Source organism: Monodelphis domestica, chromosome 2 (assembly GCF_027887165.1).
Source record: "Monodelphis domestica isolate mMonDom1 chromosome 2, mMonDom1.pri, whole genome shotgun sequence".
Classification (NCBI taxonomy): domain Eukaryota; kingdom Metazoa; phylum Chordata; class Mammalia; order Didelphimorphia; family Didelphidae; genus Monodelphis; species Monodelphis domestica.
In genome coordinates this window covers 542,450,644-542,467,212 of record NC_077228.1, presented here as the reverse complement: position 1 = coordinate 542,467,212, position 16,569 = coordinate 542,450,644, and the positions used below count along the sequence as shown (strand labels likewise).

The 16,569-nt window shown below is 60.2% G+C and overlaps 2 protein-coding genes across 3 annotated transcripts in view; both read right to left on the bottom strand.

Annotated features, from left to right (window-relative positions):
- Positions 1 to 407: 407 nt before the first annotated feature.
- On the bottom strand, positions 408 to 14,265 carry FTCD (formimidoyltransferase cyclodeaminase). Its single transcript, XM_056820175.1, has 14 exons — positions 14,109 to 14,265; positions 13,573 to 13,756; positions 12,327 to 12,455; positions 11,876 to 11,964; positions 10,159 to 10,338; positions 8,515 to 8,652; positions 6,166 to 6,297; positions 5,230 to 5,291; positions 4,550 to 4,679; positions 4,026 to 4,191; positions 3,530 to 3,569; positions 3,155 to 3,293; positions 1,706 to 1,801; positions 408 to 1,102 (listed from the first exon to the last, which is right to left on the bottom strand). Exons 1-14 carry the CDS (start codon positions 14,160 to 14,162, stop codon positions 1,016 to 1,018), a joined length of 1,626 nt encoding a protein of 541 aa, XP_056676153.1. The 5' UTR covers positions 14,163 to 14,265; the 3' UTR covers positions 408 to 1,015.
- Positions 14,266 to 16,468: 2,203 nt separating this feature from the next.
- SPATC1L (spermatogenesis and centriole associated 1 like) overlaps positions 16,469 to 16,569 on the bottom strand; it is a 16,493-nt gene continuing 16,392 nt past the window's right edge. For both annotated transcript variants that reach the window (XM_056820173.1, XM_001365804.3), the window contains exon 5: positions 16,469 to 16,569. This exon is cut by the window's right edge and continues 318 nt beyond it. In XM_056820173.1, the coding sequence (XP_056676151.1) occupies positions 16,561 to 16,569 (9 nt within the window). In that variant the 3' untranslated portion in view covers positions 16,469 to 16,560.

The following is a 16,569-nucleotide window of genomic DNA, read 5'->3' as shown; positions in this document are numbered from 1 at the left end:
CTTGCCTGCCCTGGAAGCGGGGGGCTGGCTCGGGCCTCGGGGTCTGCCCCCGGGATCGAGCCGGAGGCCACAGACCCGGCTCGCCTTCCGCACGCTCTGCCCGGAGCCAGGCGAGGATGGCCCGCCCCAGCCACCCCCTTCCCTGTACAAATGGGGAAACTGAGGACACGAGGGTCAGGGGAGGGACTTGAACAGGGGCAAGGACACCAAAGAAAGGCACCCCCAGGGCACGAGGGGCCTGAGCAAAGGGGTGAGGGGAGGAGGGGGAGACAGAAAGGCCCCGGGGCCCCCCTCCCCTCCCCAGGGCCTTGGCTGCCCCAGTGCCCAGCCTCAGGTGACCGGCAGTCCCACCCTCCTCCCCTGGCTGTGCCACAGCCTCCCCCCACAAAGACGCCACACCCGGGCACTGCCAGTCAGAAGCAGATTTTATATGGAGGCCGAGGGCATGGCCCTGACCCGGAGGGCACCAACCAGGCAACACAGGGAGGAGCTGAACTGGCCCAGCCCAGGGAGATGCCCCAGAGGCTTGGGTTCAGAGTCGGGGATCCCCCATTTACAGAGGGGGAAACTGAGGCTGCAAGTCACATGGGGAGGAAGAGGAGGAGGAGGAGGAGGAAGACAAGAAGGAAGAGGAAGAAGAAGAGGTGATGGTGGGGGTGATGAGTTTGCTGGAACTTCCTTCTAAGGAGCAGGATTTGGGGTCAAATGCATGCCTTTTGTCCCTTAGGTCACTCTTCAGCCCTGGGTGCGAATCACAGGTTTCTATTTAACCCTGCCCCTAGGTGGCTCTCTTGGCAGCATTCCTGGGGAGGAATGGGGGAAAGGAAGGAGCCCAGGACAGGGCAGACAGGAGGGACAGAAGGAGAGAGATGGACAGATGGTTGGATGGGTGGAGGGATGGACAGACGGATGGACGGACGGATGGACGGATGGATGGATGGGTGGGTGGCTCGATGGGTGGCAGGTGGAGCAATGGACAGGCTGGCATGCCGTCCCCCACATGGCGGCAGCTCCTTCACTCTGTCCGGGCTGCCAGGGACTCCAGCACGGAGGCTGCACTGCTCTGAGCCTCCTCCAGGAGCCGGGAGATGTCCTCCTGTATCTGGGCAGAAGAAAGCCGGCGGTTATTCCAGAAAAGGAGCTCCAAGCGTTTCCTCTACAAAGAAACTGTCGGGGCCACAGAACAGAAGGAAGCAGGAGAAGCAACAACAGGTGGAGGAAGGCCACTAACGGGTCTGGAATCTGGAGGCTGCGGGTTCTAATCCCGGCTCTGCCACAACCAGTCTGGTGGCCTTGGACAAGTTACTCACCCTCTCTGAGCCCAAGTTCCCTTATTCTAAAGAAAGGAGCAGGACTAGGTGACTGCTAAGTCCTTCCCTGATCCTCTGGGGGGGTGGAAAGCACAATGGACATGCTGAGTGCCCACTTCCTGATGGATTCCCACCCAGCCAAGGCTCACACCCTATGAGAGGGGGCCAGGCCCTGGGAAACTGGGGTCCCAGGAAAGGGTGGTGGCTCTCCAGAGACCTTCGGAGACCAGGGCAGAGCGACCTGAGGCTGGCAGGCCTCCGTTTCCCCATCTGGAGAACAGGAAGCAGCCCATTTCCCTTCTCTGTCTCCAGGCCCCCATCCATGAGGGCTCAGCTAAAGGGTTGTAGGTGAAGAACCCCAAGGCTGTGGCTCGGGGGGGACCCTTGCGTTTCACCTGGTGCCGGAAGCGGTCATCGCAGACATCCTTCAGGTTGATGAGAACGTTGAAATAGGCCCCAAAGACGCCAGTTTCCAGTGCTTTGGCGGCCACCTGCAACAGCCCCAATCAGAGAAGTTTGTCCCTCGTCCGGGAGCCCCCCCCAACCCTACTGGCAGGAGCCCAGAGCCGCTCCTGGCCAGTGGCCCCAAGCCTGGATGATTGATTCTCTTTGTGAAATGGAGACAAGATACCTGTGAGTGGCACCATCCCCCCGAGTCAGACCCCATCCCATGCCTGCCACACCTCTCAAACCAGGGCCTCTGAGCACCAGGGATCCTTTGTGGAGAGCTTCTTGAGGGGCATCTGCCCCCCCGCCCAGCTCCCGGTCTCGACCACTCTCGACAGGCAGCCCTCGGCTGCTGGTCAATCCAGGGGTCCTCGCGGTCCCCTCGCCCAGCCCCTAACATCTGCAGGGCCCAAAGGTGCCAGGATGCCCAACCCTTGAAGCCAGCTCCCTGGCCCTCGGGGCCCAGACTTCCCTGAGGCTCCAATCACATTAGCACACGCATACACACACACACACACACACACACACACACACACACACACACACACACACACACGGGGCCTGAAGGGAGGCGAACACTGACTTTTCCTGCCCTGAAAGCCTCTCCACAGTCCCTGGGATCCTTTGGGAAGCCATTCCCAGTGCCTGGTAGCACCTGCTCATGCGCTCCTGGTAGGCACCAGGGTTGTGGGGGATGCTGGGTTTGGTTGTGTCCCCTGCTTAGTAACTCCTCATGGTCTGGAGGAGTTTCGTCACAGACACTGTAGGGGTTCCATTTCCTTCTCCAGGGGGTTAAGGCAAACCAAGGATCAACTAGTGAGCATCTGAGGCCAGATTTGAACTCATGTCTTCCTGACTCTGGCCCCAGCGCTCTACCCACTGACCCACCCAGCTGCCTCCCCTTAAACAGCCAAACCAATAAACCAGCAGTAGATGGAGGAGAGGAGGCAGGACCCCTAGCACAGGCCACGATGAAGTGTGTTGGACTTGGGCCATGTTAGTGAGCCCACAGCCTGTGTGCCGGAGCATGCCAGAGTGGAGGTTCCCCTCTCCCTCTCCCCCTCTGCCCAGCAGCCCATGGGAGTGCTTCCTCCTTCCTGTCTGGGGTAAGGTGGGGGGCTCCCATGGGCACTTGGTGATTCCCGAGGTCCCTTCTAGCTCTAGATCTCTAGCGCTATGAGCCTATAAGGAGACCCCACACATATCAGGGGAAGTTCATCATTCATTCACTCAACAAACCCCTGAAGGCGTTGACTTCCCCTCATCCCTGTATGGGTTTGTGGGAGAGTGAGTCCAGTGGAAAGTGGCTGGGAGAGGGGGTGAGGGCCCTCGGAGCCCCCAGGCTACAGCAGCACCTTCCCCAGCCATCCCCTCGAACTCTGCTCCTTGGCCCGTACCTGGAGGTCCGACGTGCACGAGGCATTCCCATGAAGAGCCATCTCCTTCAGACCGGGCCACAGCGCGTTCACTTTCTGTGCCAGCCCCAAGGGGGCCCTGACGGCCTTCTTCAGCCCCTCCTGCATGGCAGCTGTGCGCCTAGACAGGACAGACGGAGCCCAAGATGGCACCCAGAGCTGACCGGCCAGCCCAAAGGGCCTCCCCAGAGCTTGAGCGCCCTCTGCAGCCAGCTGAGGCGGAGCTCACTTCACATCAAAGGACTCCAACCCAGCTGGGAAGAAATCCTGGTCCTTCCTGGCGGTGGCGCCCCCAGTGGGCCTCCTAGAGGGGGCTGCTCACACCAAGGGGGGCGCACTGAGGGGGGTCGCACGCACCTGTCTTTCTCCTCAGGGGTGTTTCTGGGCATCTTCATGGCTTCCTGAAAGGGCACAAAAGCACGAGGCGTCACTCGTGGCCAGCCCTGGGGGAGAGTCTGCGCCCCCCGAGAGCTCCCCATCAGAGCCCCTCAAGGCTGGCGGTTCTGCAGAGCCGAGTCCAGGGGCCTCGGGGCACCCCCATCCCTCGGGCTCCAGAGGGTAAGGGCTGGGGCGGGGAGGAATTCGGGGCTCTGCAGCCTCTGGTCATCCCGAGCTCCGGCCCCAGCACCCCGCCTCAAGCGGCTCAGCTGGCCAGGGGGGGCCCGGCTGAGACCTCCAGGGAGCCAGGAAGGAGGCCCTGGAACGTGGGGCCCCCCAAAGCAGGGTCAGAGGGTGCCTGGAGGCCGGAGCCCCGCTTTGGCCGTCGAAGGCCCTGGGTTCAAGTGTCACCTGCTTCTGCCCTCGGGCCCTCCCTCCGGGCCAAGGAGCGCCGCGTGCCCAGGCGAACGGTCACTTGCCATGTAGCCGCCGAAGGCCTCTGCGTCCGCGTCCACGGCCGCCAGCAGCTCCCCCATCGCCCGGTGGAAGGGGGGGATGAGCCTCCTCATGGCCGGGTCCAGGTGCTCGAACTGCCGCTTGCCGTAGGTCATGAGCCCCACCATGGCGCCCAGCGCCGCCCCCTGAGGAGGGACAGGGACGGCGGCTCCTTCCTGGGTCTGCCCTTCCCCGCGGAGGAGGGGGAGGCCGAGGGAGGCCGGAGCCGGTCCGGCCTCGGTTTAGGGGATCGGACTGTTGTGGCCTCCAAAGCCTAAGGGAGAGGCTTCACCTGGGGGTCCCCCCACCCCACCCCAGGCCGGAGCCTCCTTGGCCCGAGTCCAGAGAAGAGGCCCGGCCACTCCCTCGCCTCACTCCTTCCCCAGCCTCGTCTCGGGGCGTCTGACCACAGTCGGGCCGGAGCCCAGAGACAAGGCCGCTGGCCGGAGAGAGGCCGCCCCCGCGGTCAGTGCCGCCCCCCCCGCCGGGGTCACCGGCCTTTACCATGGCGGCCACTGCTGCGGCCACAGAGCCACCGCCCGGGGCGGCAGAGCGGGCCCCCACGTCCTGGACGAAGGCCCGAAGAGACTTGGAGACCAAGTTCCCCCGCGTGGCGCCGTCTTGAACCATGTACCTGTGGGACAGGAGGCGCTCGGCCAGGCCACCAACAGCGGCCGCCCCTCCCCCAGGCCCCCAAGATTGGCTGCCCCTCCCCCGGGCCCCCCCGACAGCGGCCTCCCCTCCCCCCGCCCCCCCCCCCGACAGTGGCCTCCCCTCCCCCCGCCCCCCCCCCCGACAGCAGCCACCCCTCCCCCCGGGCCCCCGACAGTGGCCGCTCCTCCCCCGGGCCCCACAGCCTGCCCTCTCCATGCCGCATTGTGGCCCCCCAGAAGGGATGACGACGCAGAAGGAGCACGTGAGGCTGGAGCTGGCGGGGGGCGCAGACGGAGGGCTCCTCCCCTTGCCCCCCGCTTTCAGGCCTGGGTCCCCTCCCTGAGCCTCACCACAACCCCGTGATGGGCCTGCCGTCTCCCACCTATCGTCACCCCCATTTTACAGAGGACAAAACGGAGGGTGGGAGGACGCCCCGCCCCCTCCTCCTCGGAGCCCCCCCTGTGAGCCCCCCAGGCGCGGCCCCCAAGCTGTGAGCGGCCCAGCGCCAGGGACGGGCGGGGCTCTCCTACTCGATGACGCGCTCCTGCGGGCGGAAGGGCGACAAGGAGTCCAGGCCCAGCCGGGTCACCACCTGAGAGGACGAGAGCGAGAGGGAGGCTCCCGTCAGCGCCGGCGCCCGGCCTCGGGTGCAGGGACGGGCTCAGGGCACTGAAGAAACCAAAGCCAAATGGGACGGGGACTCCGTCAGGGTCTCTCAGCTAAGACCCGGGGACAGGGTTCGAGCCACGTCTTCCTGCCTCGGGGCGGGCCATGTGTCTCCGGGCCGCTCCCTCTGCTCTCCCCAGCTTCCCTCTGGTCTCGCCATGTCTGTCTGGGATAAGCAATGGCCTCCTCCCGGCCTCCTCGTGGAAGGCCCAGCAAGGATGCCAGCTCTCGCTCCAGGTGGCAAGGGGCCGGGCCAGCCAGAGGGCACCCTGGCATCGCCCGACAACCAACCAGAGCGCTGTTTCTCTGAGCTGCAAGCCACCATCGCCGTGGAGAAAGTGCCGGGCTTAGGGGGGGAGACCCGAGTTCCCATCCAGCCCAGCCCCTTCCTGGCCGTGTGACCTTGGGCCAGTCCCCTAACGCTGCGCCGACGTTTAGCGGGGATGCAGGGAAAGGCTTTCCCGGGGCTCGTCAGGCCAACAGCAGACGTGCCAGGCCAGGAAGGAATCATCGGACAAAAAACAATCTGAGGGTCTGAATGGATTCCAAGCTTAGTATGAGGCGACAACGTGTTCTGGCACCCCCAAAACATTGCTGCCACTTTGGAGCCCGTTCCAAGAGGCGGAGATCTCGCAGAGCTGCCTCGGCGTGGGAAGGCCCCCCTCAAGGAGGTCTCTACTGCCCTCCCACTCCCCAGACTCTGTGCTTCTACGGCCAGGAGCTTCTGGGTCCTCCTGCCTGTAAAAGAAGGGGTCACCCCCCCCACCCCACCCCCCCCTTGAACTCAGGGCCCGGCCCACCAGGCGGATCTTGTGCTCCTCCTCCAGAATGAAGAGCTTCTCCTTCTGACAGTAAAAGTCAGCAGCGTCCAGCAGGGCCTTCAGGGGGACGAGTCCCACCAGCTGGGAGCCCACCACCGGCAGGTTCAGCTCCTGGAGTGGCAGGCAGGAAGGAAACACCTTAGTGTGCCACGTGTATATCCCCCCTTTAGTGTGCCACGTGTATATCCTCCCTTTAGTGTGCCACATGGATTCCCCTTAGTGTGCCACGTGTATCCCCCCTTTAGTGTGCCACATGGATTCCCCTTACTGTGCCACGTATATCCCCCCTTTAGTGTGCCACATGGATTCCCCTTAGTGTGCCACGTGTATATTCCCCTTTAGTGTGCCACATAGATTCCCCTTAGTGTGCCACGTGTATATTCCCCTTTAGTGTGCCACATGGATTCCCCTTAGTGTGCCACACGTATATCCCCTCTTTAGTGTGCCACATGGATTCCCCTTAGTGTGCCACGTATATCCCCTCTTTAGTGTGCCACATGGATTCCCCTTAGTGTGCCACGTGTATATTCCCCCTTAGTGTGCCACATGGATTCCCCTTAGTGTGCCACGTGTATATTCCCCCTTAGTGTGCCACATGGATTCCCCTTAGTGTGCCACATGGATTCCCCTTAGTGTGCCACGTGTATATTCCCCTTTAGTGTGCCACATAGATTCCCCTTAGTGTGCCACGTGTATATTCCCCTTTAGTGTGCCACATGGATTCCCCTTAGTGTGCCACGTATATCCCCTCTTTAGTGTGCCACATGGATTCCCCTTAGTGTGCCACGTGTATATTCCCCCTTAGTGTGCCACATGGATTCCCCTTAGTGTGCCACGTGTATATTCCCCTTTAGTGTGCCACATAGATTCCCCTTAGTGTGCCACACGTATATCCCCTCTTTAGTGTGCCACATGGATTCCCCTTAGTGTGCCACGTGTATATTCCCCCTTAGTGTGCCACATGGATTCCCCTTAGTGTGCCACGTGTATATTCCCCCTTAGTGTGCCACATGGATTCCCCTTAGTGTGCCACATGGATTCCCCTTAGTGTGCCACGTGTATATTCCCCTTTAGTGTGCCACATAGATTCCCCTTAGTGTGCCACGTGTATATTCCCCTTTAGTGTGCCACATGGATTCCCCTTAGTGTGCCACGTATATCCCCTCTTTAGTGTGCCACATGGATTCCCCTTAGTGTGCCACGTGTATATTCCCCCTTAGTGTGCCACATGGATTCCCCTTAGTGTGCCACGTGTATATTCCCCCTTAGTGTGCCACATGGATTCCCCTTAGTGTGCCACATGGATTCCCCTTAGTGTGCCACGTGTATATTCCCCCTTAGTGTGCCACATGGATTCCCCTTAGTGTGCCACGTGTATATTCCCCTTTAGTGTGCCACATAGATTCCCCTTAGTGTGCCACACGTATATCCCCTCTTTAGTGTGCCACATGGATTCCCCTTAGTGTGCCACGTGTATATTCCCCCTTAGTGTGCCACATGGATTCCCCTTAGTGTGCCACGTGTATATTCCCCCTTAGTGTGCCACATGGATTCCCCTTAGTGTGCCACATGGATTCCCCTTAGTGTGCCACGTGTATATTCCCCTTTAGTGTGCCACATAGATTCCCCTTAGTGTGCCACGTGTATATTCCCCTTTAGTGTGCCACATGGATTCCCCTTAGTGTGCCACGTATATCCCCTCTTTAGTGTGCCACATGGATTCCCCTTAGTGTGCCACGTGTATATTCCCCCTTAGTGTGCCACATGGATTCCCCTTAGTGTGCCACGTGTATATTCCCCTTTAGTGTGCCACATAGATTCCCCTTAGTGTGCCACACGTATATCCCCTCTTTAGTGTGCCACATGGATTCCCCTTAGTGTGCCACGTATATCCCCTCTTTAGTGTGCCACATGGATTCCCCTTAGTGTGCCACGTGTATATTCCCCCTTAGTGTGCCACATGGATTCCCCTTAGTGTGCCACGTGTATATTCCCCCTTAGTGTGCCACATGGATTCCCCTTAGTGTGCCACGTGTATATTCCCCCTTAGTGTGCCACATAGATTCCCCTTAGTGTGCCACGTGTATATTCCCCTTTAGTGTGCCACATGGATTCCCCTTAGTGTGCCACGTGTATATTCCCCCTTAGTGTGCCACATGGATTCCCCTTAGTGTGCCACGTGTATATTCCCCCTTAGTGTGCCACGTGTATATTCCCCCTTAGTGTGCCACATGGATTCCCCTTAGTGTGCCACGTGTATATTCCCCCTTAGTGTGCCCCATGGGTTCTCAGCAATGGGCAGGCCAGCCGTGCCCGCCTGGGGCTCACCTGGGCATCTTTGCAGGTCTCTTCATACACCGTGTGGAGGGCCGTGATTTCGAAATCCAGAAGGTTGGTCGACACCTGCGCGAGGTTCTTCTCCTCCAGGTACCAGCCGATGCCCTGGACCTTCCTCAGCCGCCCAGGCTACAAAGGAAACCTGTCTCACAAACTCTGGGCCAGCCCCCTCCCTGTCCTGTCAAGAGGTCGTTCCTGGCATGGCGCCCGAACACGGGGGTCTGCCGCCTCCTTTTCCAAGCCACCAATCAGTGGCCTGACCCCAAGCCATTTACATGAAGCACCCTGGCATGGGCAGAATGCCGAAAGCCGTGAGCCCGACCAAAGGGGCCCCCACAGAAGGTGGAAGGGGCACCAAATCCCTGCTTAGGAAACCCGGGGGCCAACAACTGGCAGGAGGCTCCACTGCCCGCTCAGGATTGTCTGGGAAATGGGGTCCAATATGGAGGGAAAGAAATGTCATTGTGGCAACAGACCACAGACCGTCCGCTGCCAGGCTGGGCCTTCTCCATAGATGTAAACATCAGAAAAGAAGTTCGGGGGAGACACCTGAGCCCTGGCCCTGCAGCAAAGCGAGGAATTCAGGAGTCTGGTCTGGGTCACGGCCATGACCCAAGGGCAAGCATTGCTCCGGGTCCCCGCACGCCCCTCTGCCCTCTCTGACTTCACCCGGGTCTGAGTCCGCGCCATACTGGTCCACTGACCAGGGAAACGGTCCTCTAGTCCAGCCCCCCATTTTACTCTGAACACAATGGAGAGCCAGAAAGGAGAGGCCCCCCGGCCAGAGGTCACAGAGTGAGGCAGCAGCAGACTGGACGAGGCCGGCTCTCCCCCTCTTGAGCCGGGGCTCCTGCCAGCACTCCTTCCCGTCTCTCTGGTGAAGACGGAATGCCAAGGGGTTGAAGATACTTATTCTGAATGTAAACTCTTATGCCAAAGGGGACTGGCCCTAATTGGCATTTTGTCAATGCATCTATCAATCAGTTTTGGTATTTTACTCCCATCTCTCACTACTGTAACGCCCTCTTAGAAAAACGTAATATTGTATGTACTTTCAGCTAGAAGGTATTTAGTTATAAGATAGTCATATTTAAGTGATCCATTGGGGAGACGGGTCTCCCATGTGAATTTTAAAACCATTCCACCCTAATCAGATCTTCTAAAGTATGGTATTCGCAATTTTATGTCACAACGTAAAATTATCCTTTACATCCAAAGGCTCACAGGGGGGATGGTGTCAGGGAAGCTCATCCCCTCCCACTTCCTGAGTAACTTTACCTGTCTATCAAACATTCCTGACATACCACAGTAGCGCCAGGGTTGCATCGGTGTACGTTCCGTACGTCTACAAAAGTTAAGGTTTGGGGCAGAACCGGGAAGAAGCTGAGAGAAGGCCATGAGCGTACCAAAGGAGAAGAGACAGTGCAGGAGGTGAGGGGGAATGAGGAAGAAACTGGCAGGCTGGGCCAGGTTACTTAGGAATGATTGTCTACCCTTCCTAATAAACTTTATAAAATATATATCTCTGGGTAGAAGAAATATCATCAATTTTAATTATTACAGTGGCCGGAGCTCTGCCTAAGCTACGGCTGCTCTTCAGTCGGGATTCCATTCGACCCCCAGGGAGCCCCTCACCTGGTCCTTCCCCCGTCCCTGCTCCCGGATGTTCAGGGCAATCCGATGGGCCTGCTCCTTGGTACAGATGAGGTTGATGTTGAACGCGATGAGGAACTTCCGGGCCCCTGTCACGGTGGCCCCCCAGCTGGGCACGAAGGTGCTGGGACCAAAATCAGGAGCCCATTCAGCCTTCTTGAGCTGTGGGGACAAAAGGCACAGGTCACAGGAGGCCGGCCTCGGGGGAGCGGGTGTCCGTCAGGGAAGAGGTCTTGGGAAATGCCAAGAGCTCTGCTTACCCCATCCTTTCCCTTCCCACTTCAGAAGCCGAGTACTCTCCCAGGCACGTGGACAAAGGGCTGCTCTTTCCAGACCCCTCGGTGATCAGGGAAATCACCCAGAGAATTAGAGCTCAGCTAGCCCAAACCCCTCATTGGACAGATGAGAAAACTGAGGCTTGGAGAGGAGTGGGACTTGCCTGAGGTCACCCAGGCATAGGGCAGATTCCAGCTCAGTTCTTTTGGCTCCAGCTCCGGAGCTCTGGCTTCTCTCTTAGCGGGGATCCAATACCAGCTGAGCTGGAAATGCCCCTTCAAGCGCACATACTAGTTTCTCCTTAAGGTCCCTTCCCAGCCCTGAGAGGACCCAATTCTGTGATCCCATCACCTTCCTGTGACTCCATCTCCCTGCCTCTTCTCTGTCTCACAACTCATGATCTTTCCCCTTAAATCCTCCTCACCTCCCACCTTTCCCATTGCTGTGGAGGGCAGCCCCATCCTCCCAGTTTCCTCAGGCTCACAATGTGGGAGTCTTGCCGGATGTCTCAATCACTCACGGCCCCTCCTATTCCATATGGTTGCAAGGCCTGTCAATTTCATCTCTAACCATCTCTGGATTTCACCTGAGCAGCATCTTTGTATATTTCATCTTTGTGCCATTTCCTCATTTCGCCTTTATAGCATCTCTCCTCAATTTCACCTCAGCCCCCGGCTTGTCATTTTCACCTTTGTGCCATCCCTTGCCCTTTCAATTTCACCTTTATAACATCTCTTCAGTTTCACCTTCCTACCATCTCTTGTTGATTTCACTTTTTACATCTTTAATTTCATCTCTGTAGTATCTCAGGGAGGGCCCCTCCTCTGTGGTCAGACTTTAAATCTGTGCCCTTCTCTATTTCAAGCGATCATTAATAAACTCTATGGAAATACCGTCTGGGGTGACTCATTTTAATCTAACACGTTTCCAGCTTTCTGGGCCCCTTCTTCCCTGCCTCCCACCCCCACACTGTGGTTCAGGAGCACTGGACTCCTGGTGACTCCTTCATAGGACATGTAGGTCCCCAACTCTCTGCCTTCCCACTGGCTGGGAGACTCTCCTTCCTCACCTCAACCTCAGCTTCCTAAGTCAACCCACGGCCAGCCTCCTTCAAGACCCGGTTCAAATCCCAGCCATGACTTCCCACCCGGCTCGTGCATTCTCTCTGGTCTATACCTCTTGTTTGTTCCTACTTGCTGGTCTGTTGGCGCCCGGTTAGGCTGGGAGCTCCTTGAGGGCAGCCACTGTCTTTGTATCCATCCCCAGGGCTAGCCCAGGGCCCGGCGCAGCAGGGGCTTAATCAGTGCTGGCTGGCTGCCCGTCCACCTGTCTCAGCTCCATGCCCCAGCCCGCCCCCCCATACACAGAGACACGCACACACCATGTCACACAGCCCAGGGCACAGGGGTTTGAGGAGACTCACTTTTTCAGGCAAAGCTTCATATTCTCCTGCCCGGATTGCTGGAAGGGTTCTCCTCTGCTCCTGCTGAGCTGCTTCTCCATACAAATAAACTGGGAAGGGAGGCAGAAGGAACAGGGCAGCGGTCAGAGCAGCATGCCTGCCCCGAGGACCACGGGACGTGGCCAGGGGCCACACTCAATCCCATCCTTTTGCGTCTGCTCAAATCCACGAGAGGAGGGGCCGTCCTTCAAGAGGAGGACACCGAGGCCCGAGGGGGGGGCTCAGGATGGAGGAGGGTCCCCCCGCCAGTGATCGGCATCGGCAGGGCCAGAATTCTGGTGTCCAGGAGCCCAGGCCCGGGCTCCTTCCGTGAGCCCACACAAGTGTAAGAGGAGGGAAGGCTCGCTCTGTGGCCCAAGTCCCTCGTCTAGCAGGGCTCGGTGCTTCCCACCTGGATGAACGCCCCACTCACCCGGCACCCTGAGCTCCTCGGACAGTCGCCGGCCAAAGAGCCGGGCACACCAAACACACTCGTCCATGGTCACGTCCCTCACGGGGATGAAGGGGCAGACGTCGAGGGCGCCCATTCGGGGGTGCTCGCCTGCGGGACGATGGAGAATGGGTGGGGAGGAGAGGGCAGGGGACACCCTCAGGGGGCTCGAGAGGGTCAGGCCCCAGGCTGGCTGGCACCACGGCCCGTCCGTGCTCTCCCCACTCCAGGGCTCTGGGTTTGAATCTCGGCTTTGACGCTTAGCGCGACTTCCCTCTCTGGGCCTGGCTCCCTTGGGGGTCAAGCGGGCAAGGTGAGCCCTCGGGGCCCGCCAGCTCTACACCTTCCGGGGTCTTTCTGAGCGGCTAGAAAACGGGCTAGTCCAGACGCGGCCCGGCGTGGGGAGGGGGCTGGCGAGCCCGAGCCGAGCTTTTGTCAGAGGGTCTCTGGAGCCCTCCCTCCCCTCGACAGTCTGCCCAGGCTGGGATCCCCCAGGATCTGGGAGCCCCTGCTCGGGCCCAGGCTCGGGGCTAACCCAGGGTGGGGGACCCCCAGGAGCAGTCGGAGGCCCCGAACGGAAGGCCGCTGCGCTGGCCGTGAGCCTGGCCCCGGGCCTAGGCACTCGGGGCTCTCCCCCATGCCCCGGCCCTCAGCCGCCTTCTCTCCTCCATCCCGGAGCTTCCCTGCGGGCCAAGGGCATGCCCGAAAGACAACCCGGGAGGACTTTGGAAGCCGGTTATCTGGGGCGACGAGGGCACCCCGGCCCGCCTCCCCCCCACCCCCCGCAGGCAGCTTCTCGCTGTGGCCTTCTGCCAAGATAACGGATTGAGCAAACCCTGCTGGGAGCCGGCGGCCATTGGTCCTCCCGCCCCCGCCCCCCCCACACCCCGCCCGTCCGGTGCCCCCAGACCCCCCCGGACCACAGGGCTGGGGCCGGGAGACCTCGGCTCAGTCCCTTCTCCCCGGGCCCTGCTTTGGGCTCTGGGGCAGGAAGGGCCTGACCGGAGGAAGCCAAGGCCAGGCTCCCGCAGCCCCCGCATGGAGGAGGCGGCCGCAGACGTCGTGGTCCGACGCCTGCCCCTTTGGGGGTTGGGATCCCCCCTCTGAGCCGAGCTGCCGCCGGGAGAAGCCGCTGGCGCTGAGGGCGACTCCCACCTGCGTCAGCGCCGGGAAGGCCGGCCACATCCGGCCCCCCTCCCCCGCCGAGGGCCCGAGCCCAGGACGTCACCTCTGTGCTTGCTCATGTCCAGGAGCTGGAAGGCTACGCGGGCGGCCGCCAGAGCGCCCTCCACGACAGCGTCCGGCGGCCCCACGAAGGTGTACACCGTGCGATTGGTGGAAGGGCCCGCGTCGACGTCCAGTAGGGCGCAGCCCGCGGTCTGGGAGATGGCCCGGCCGATCGCATCGATGGCCTGCAACAGACGTGGGGCAGACGCTGGGTCCGAGGCTCCCGGGCCTGCCCCGCGTGACCCCGTGGTGCCCGCCGTGCCCGCCGTGCCAGGCCGGGCTCCATCTTGCCCACACGGCCTCCCCTAGGAAGAGGCGGGTCTTCAACGGCCCCCAGTGCCTCTGTCCGGGCCCCAGAGAGCGATCTGAGGAAACTGAGGCCAGGGAAGGGCGCCCTCAGCGCCCACCTCGCCCGACCCAGCTTGACCACGTCCTGAGAGGGCCCCCGACCACAGGGCAGCCGCACGGGGCTTCCACCTCTAGAAGCCAAGGAGGCGCGAGGCCTAGGCCGGGCCCCCGTCTCCCCCCGGGCCTCACCTCTCGGTCGTTCCCCTCAGAGAAGTTGGGGACACACTCCACCAGCCGAGACATCCCAGGCCGCCTGTCGTCCTTCCTGCGATGAGCGTGGAGCTCCCTCTCGCTCGCCGACCCTCTGGACCTGCTACGCCGCCCCCCTCGTGGCTTCTCATTAACTTGCTTTCCCTGTTCAAACAGCCACAGATGTTGGGGGAGGGAAGAGCCAGCAGATGCCAGCAGGGCAGGCCCCCTCCCCCTCCCCCTTGTCCGCCTCGTGGAGCTGCCACACGGAGGCTACCCTGGCCCAGCCTGGGAGGGCTCCAGGGTAGCCTGGCCATCCCTGAGACATCACATGGGCTTTCCCAAGAGCCCGGCGGGACGAGGGCTGGGGGGGAACCCGAGCTCCTCTCCGCAAGCTCCGAGCTGCCAGGGAAGGGCAGGCCGAAGCCAGCCCTCTGGGCTCCCCCATCCAGTCCTTCCCGCTCTCCGGGGGGCTCACCTGCGGGGGACTCCTTGGACGCTTTAGGTTTGTGTCGGGGCTAATAGCAGCATTGATGCTTCCGGGGCACCAGGAGATGCTCACTGCAGTCTCCCCACAGCCCAGTGTAACAGGACTCTTATAGGAGAGGAAACTGAGGCTGGGAAATGGCCGGCTTGCCCGGGGTGGACCTCTCCTTCCTGCTCTGAGGCTCACACTCTCTGCTGCAGGGCCGGGATGCTCCCTGAAGGGCCACAAGTGCACCTGGAAGCACCTTCTGCTCATCTATGCGGCCAGCTCATCGTCACCATCTCCTGGGTGGAAGCTGTGCCCGTCCTGAAGGGGGGGTTTGGTCTAGACCGGGGCCCGGGCACCACCAGGGGCTCGGCATGGGCAACAGCGATGACAGCCTCCCCACAGAAGCAGCAGCAGCTTCTTAGAGTCTGGGCTGAATTCGAGGTCCAGCCCGAGGACCACCTCCTGCCCATGACTTCCCCTCCCCCTTTCCCCACCCCGCCTCAGTCCCTGGTGCCCTCTCCTGCCTCCAGACCCTTCTTATTGCCTTTCTGTGTACAAGCTGAATGGTGAATGGATGGGGGGGGGGGTGGACAGACAGACGGACGGATGCACAGACAGATGGATGGATGGGTGGATGGGTGGATGGATGGATGGATGGATGGATGGATGGATGGATGGATGGATGGATGGGTGGATGGGTGGGTAGATGGATGGATGGATGGATGGATGGATGGATGGATGGATGGATGGATGGGTGGGTGGGTAGATGGGTGGGTGGATGGATGGATGGATGGATGGATGGATGGATGGGTAGATGGATGGATGGATGGATGGATTGATGGATGGGTGGATGGATGGATGGGTGGGTGGGTAGATGGGTGGATGCATGGATACTTAAACAGATGAATGGATGGACAAATGGGTGGATGGATGGATGGGTGGGTAGATGGACAGATGGATGGACAAATGGGTGGATGGATGGATGGGTGAGTAGATAGACAGATGGATGGACAAATGGGTGGATGGATGGATGGGTGGGTAGATGGATGGATGGATGGATGGATGGATGGATGGGTGGGTAGATGGGTGGGTGGATGGATGGATGGATGGATGGATGGATGGATGGGTGGATGGATGGATGGATGGATGGATGGATGGATGGATGGATGGGTGGGTGGGTAGATGGGTGGGTGGATGGATGGATGGATGGATGGATGGATGGATGGATGGATGGGTAGATGGATGGATGGATGGATGGATTGATGGATGGGTGGATGGATGGATGGGTGGGTGGGTAGATGGGTGGATGCATGGATACTTAAACAGATGAATGGATGGACAAATGGGTGGATGGATGGATGGATGGATGGGTGGGTGGGTGGGTAGATGGGTGGGTGGATGGATGGATGGATGGGTAGATGGATGGATGGATGGATGGATGGATGGATGGATGGATGGGTGGATGGGTGGGTAGATGGGTGGATGGATGGATGGATGGATGGGTGGGTAGATGGACAGGTGGATGAAAAAACATCTGAGAAGCTCCCCAAGCTGAGCACTGTCGATACAAATAGAAAAAGAAGGCAGTTCCTGCTTGCAAGGAGCTCACACGTGAATTGAGGGAGACAACTCCTAGAGGAGGCCAGAGAGAAGGCCCAAAAGGTCTTCGGGAGGCAGCTCTGGTGCCTGGCAGCAGCTCCTGCCAAGCTCAGAGGGGGCACACTAGCCCGGGGCATGGAAGGGAGAGGCTGCTTACGCTAGCCTTTGACCTTGTCCCCCGGGGCCTAGGACAGTGCCTGGAAGCCTAAAAGCCCGTGCCCAGAGCCGGATCCGGCTGGCCTCCTGGCCCGAGGGAGGGGAACAATGAAGGGAAGCACACAAGGGCTGACACACTTAACACAAACACTTCTATTGTACAAAAATTTAGTATCTGAGTATTGGGTTTTCCATCAGCAATGGGAGTCCCTCCTGGCCTCATCACCAGGC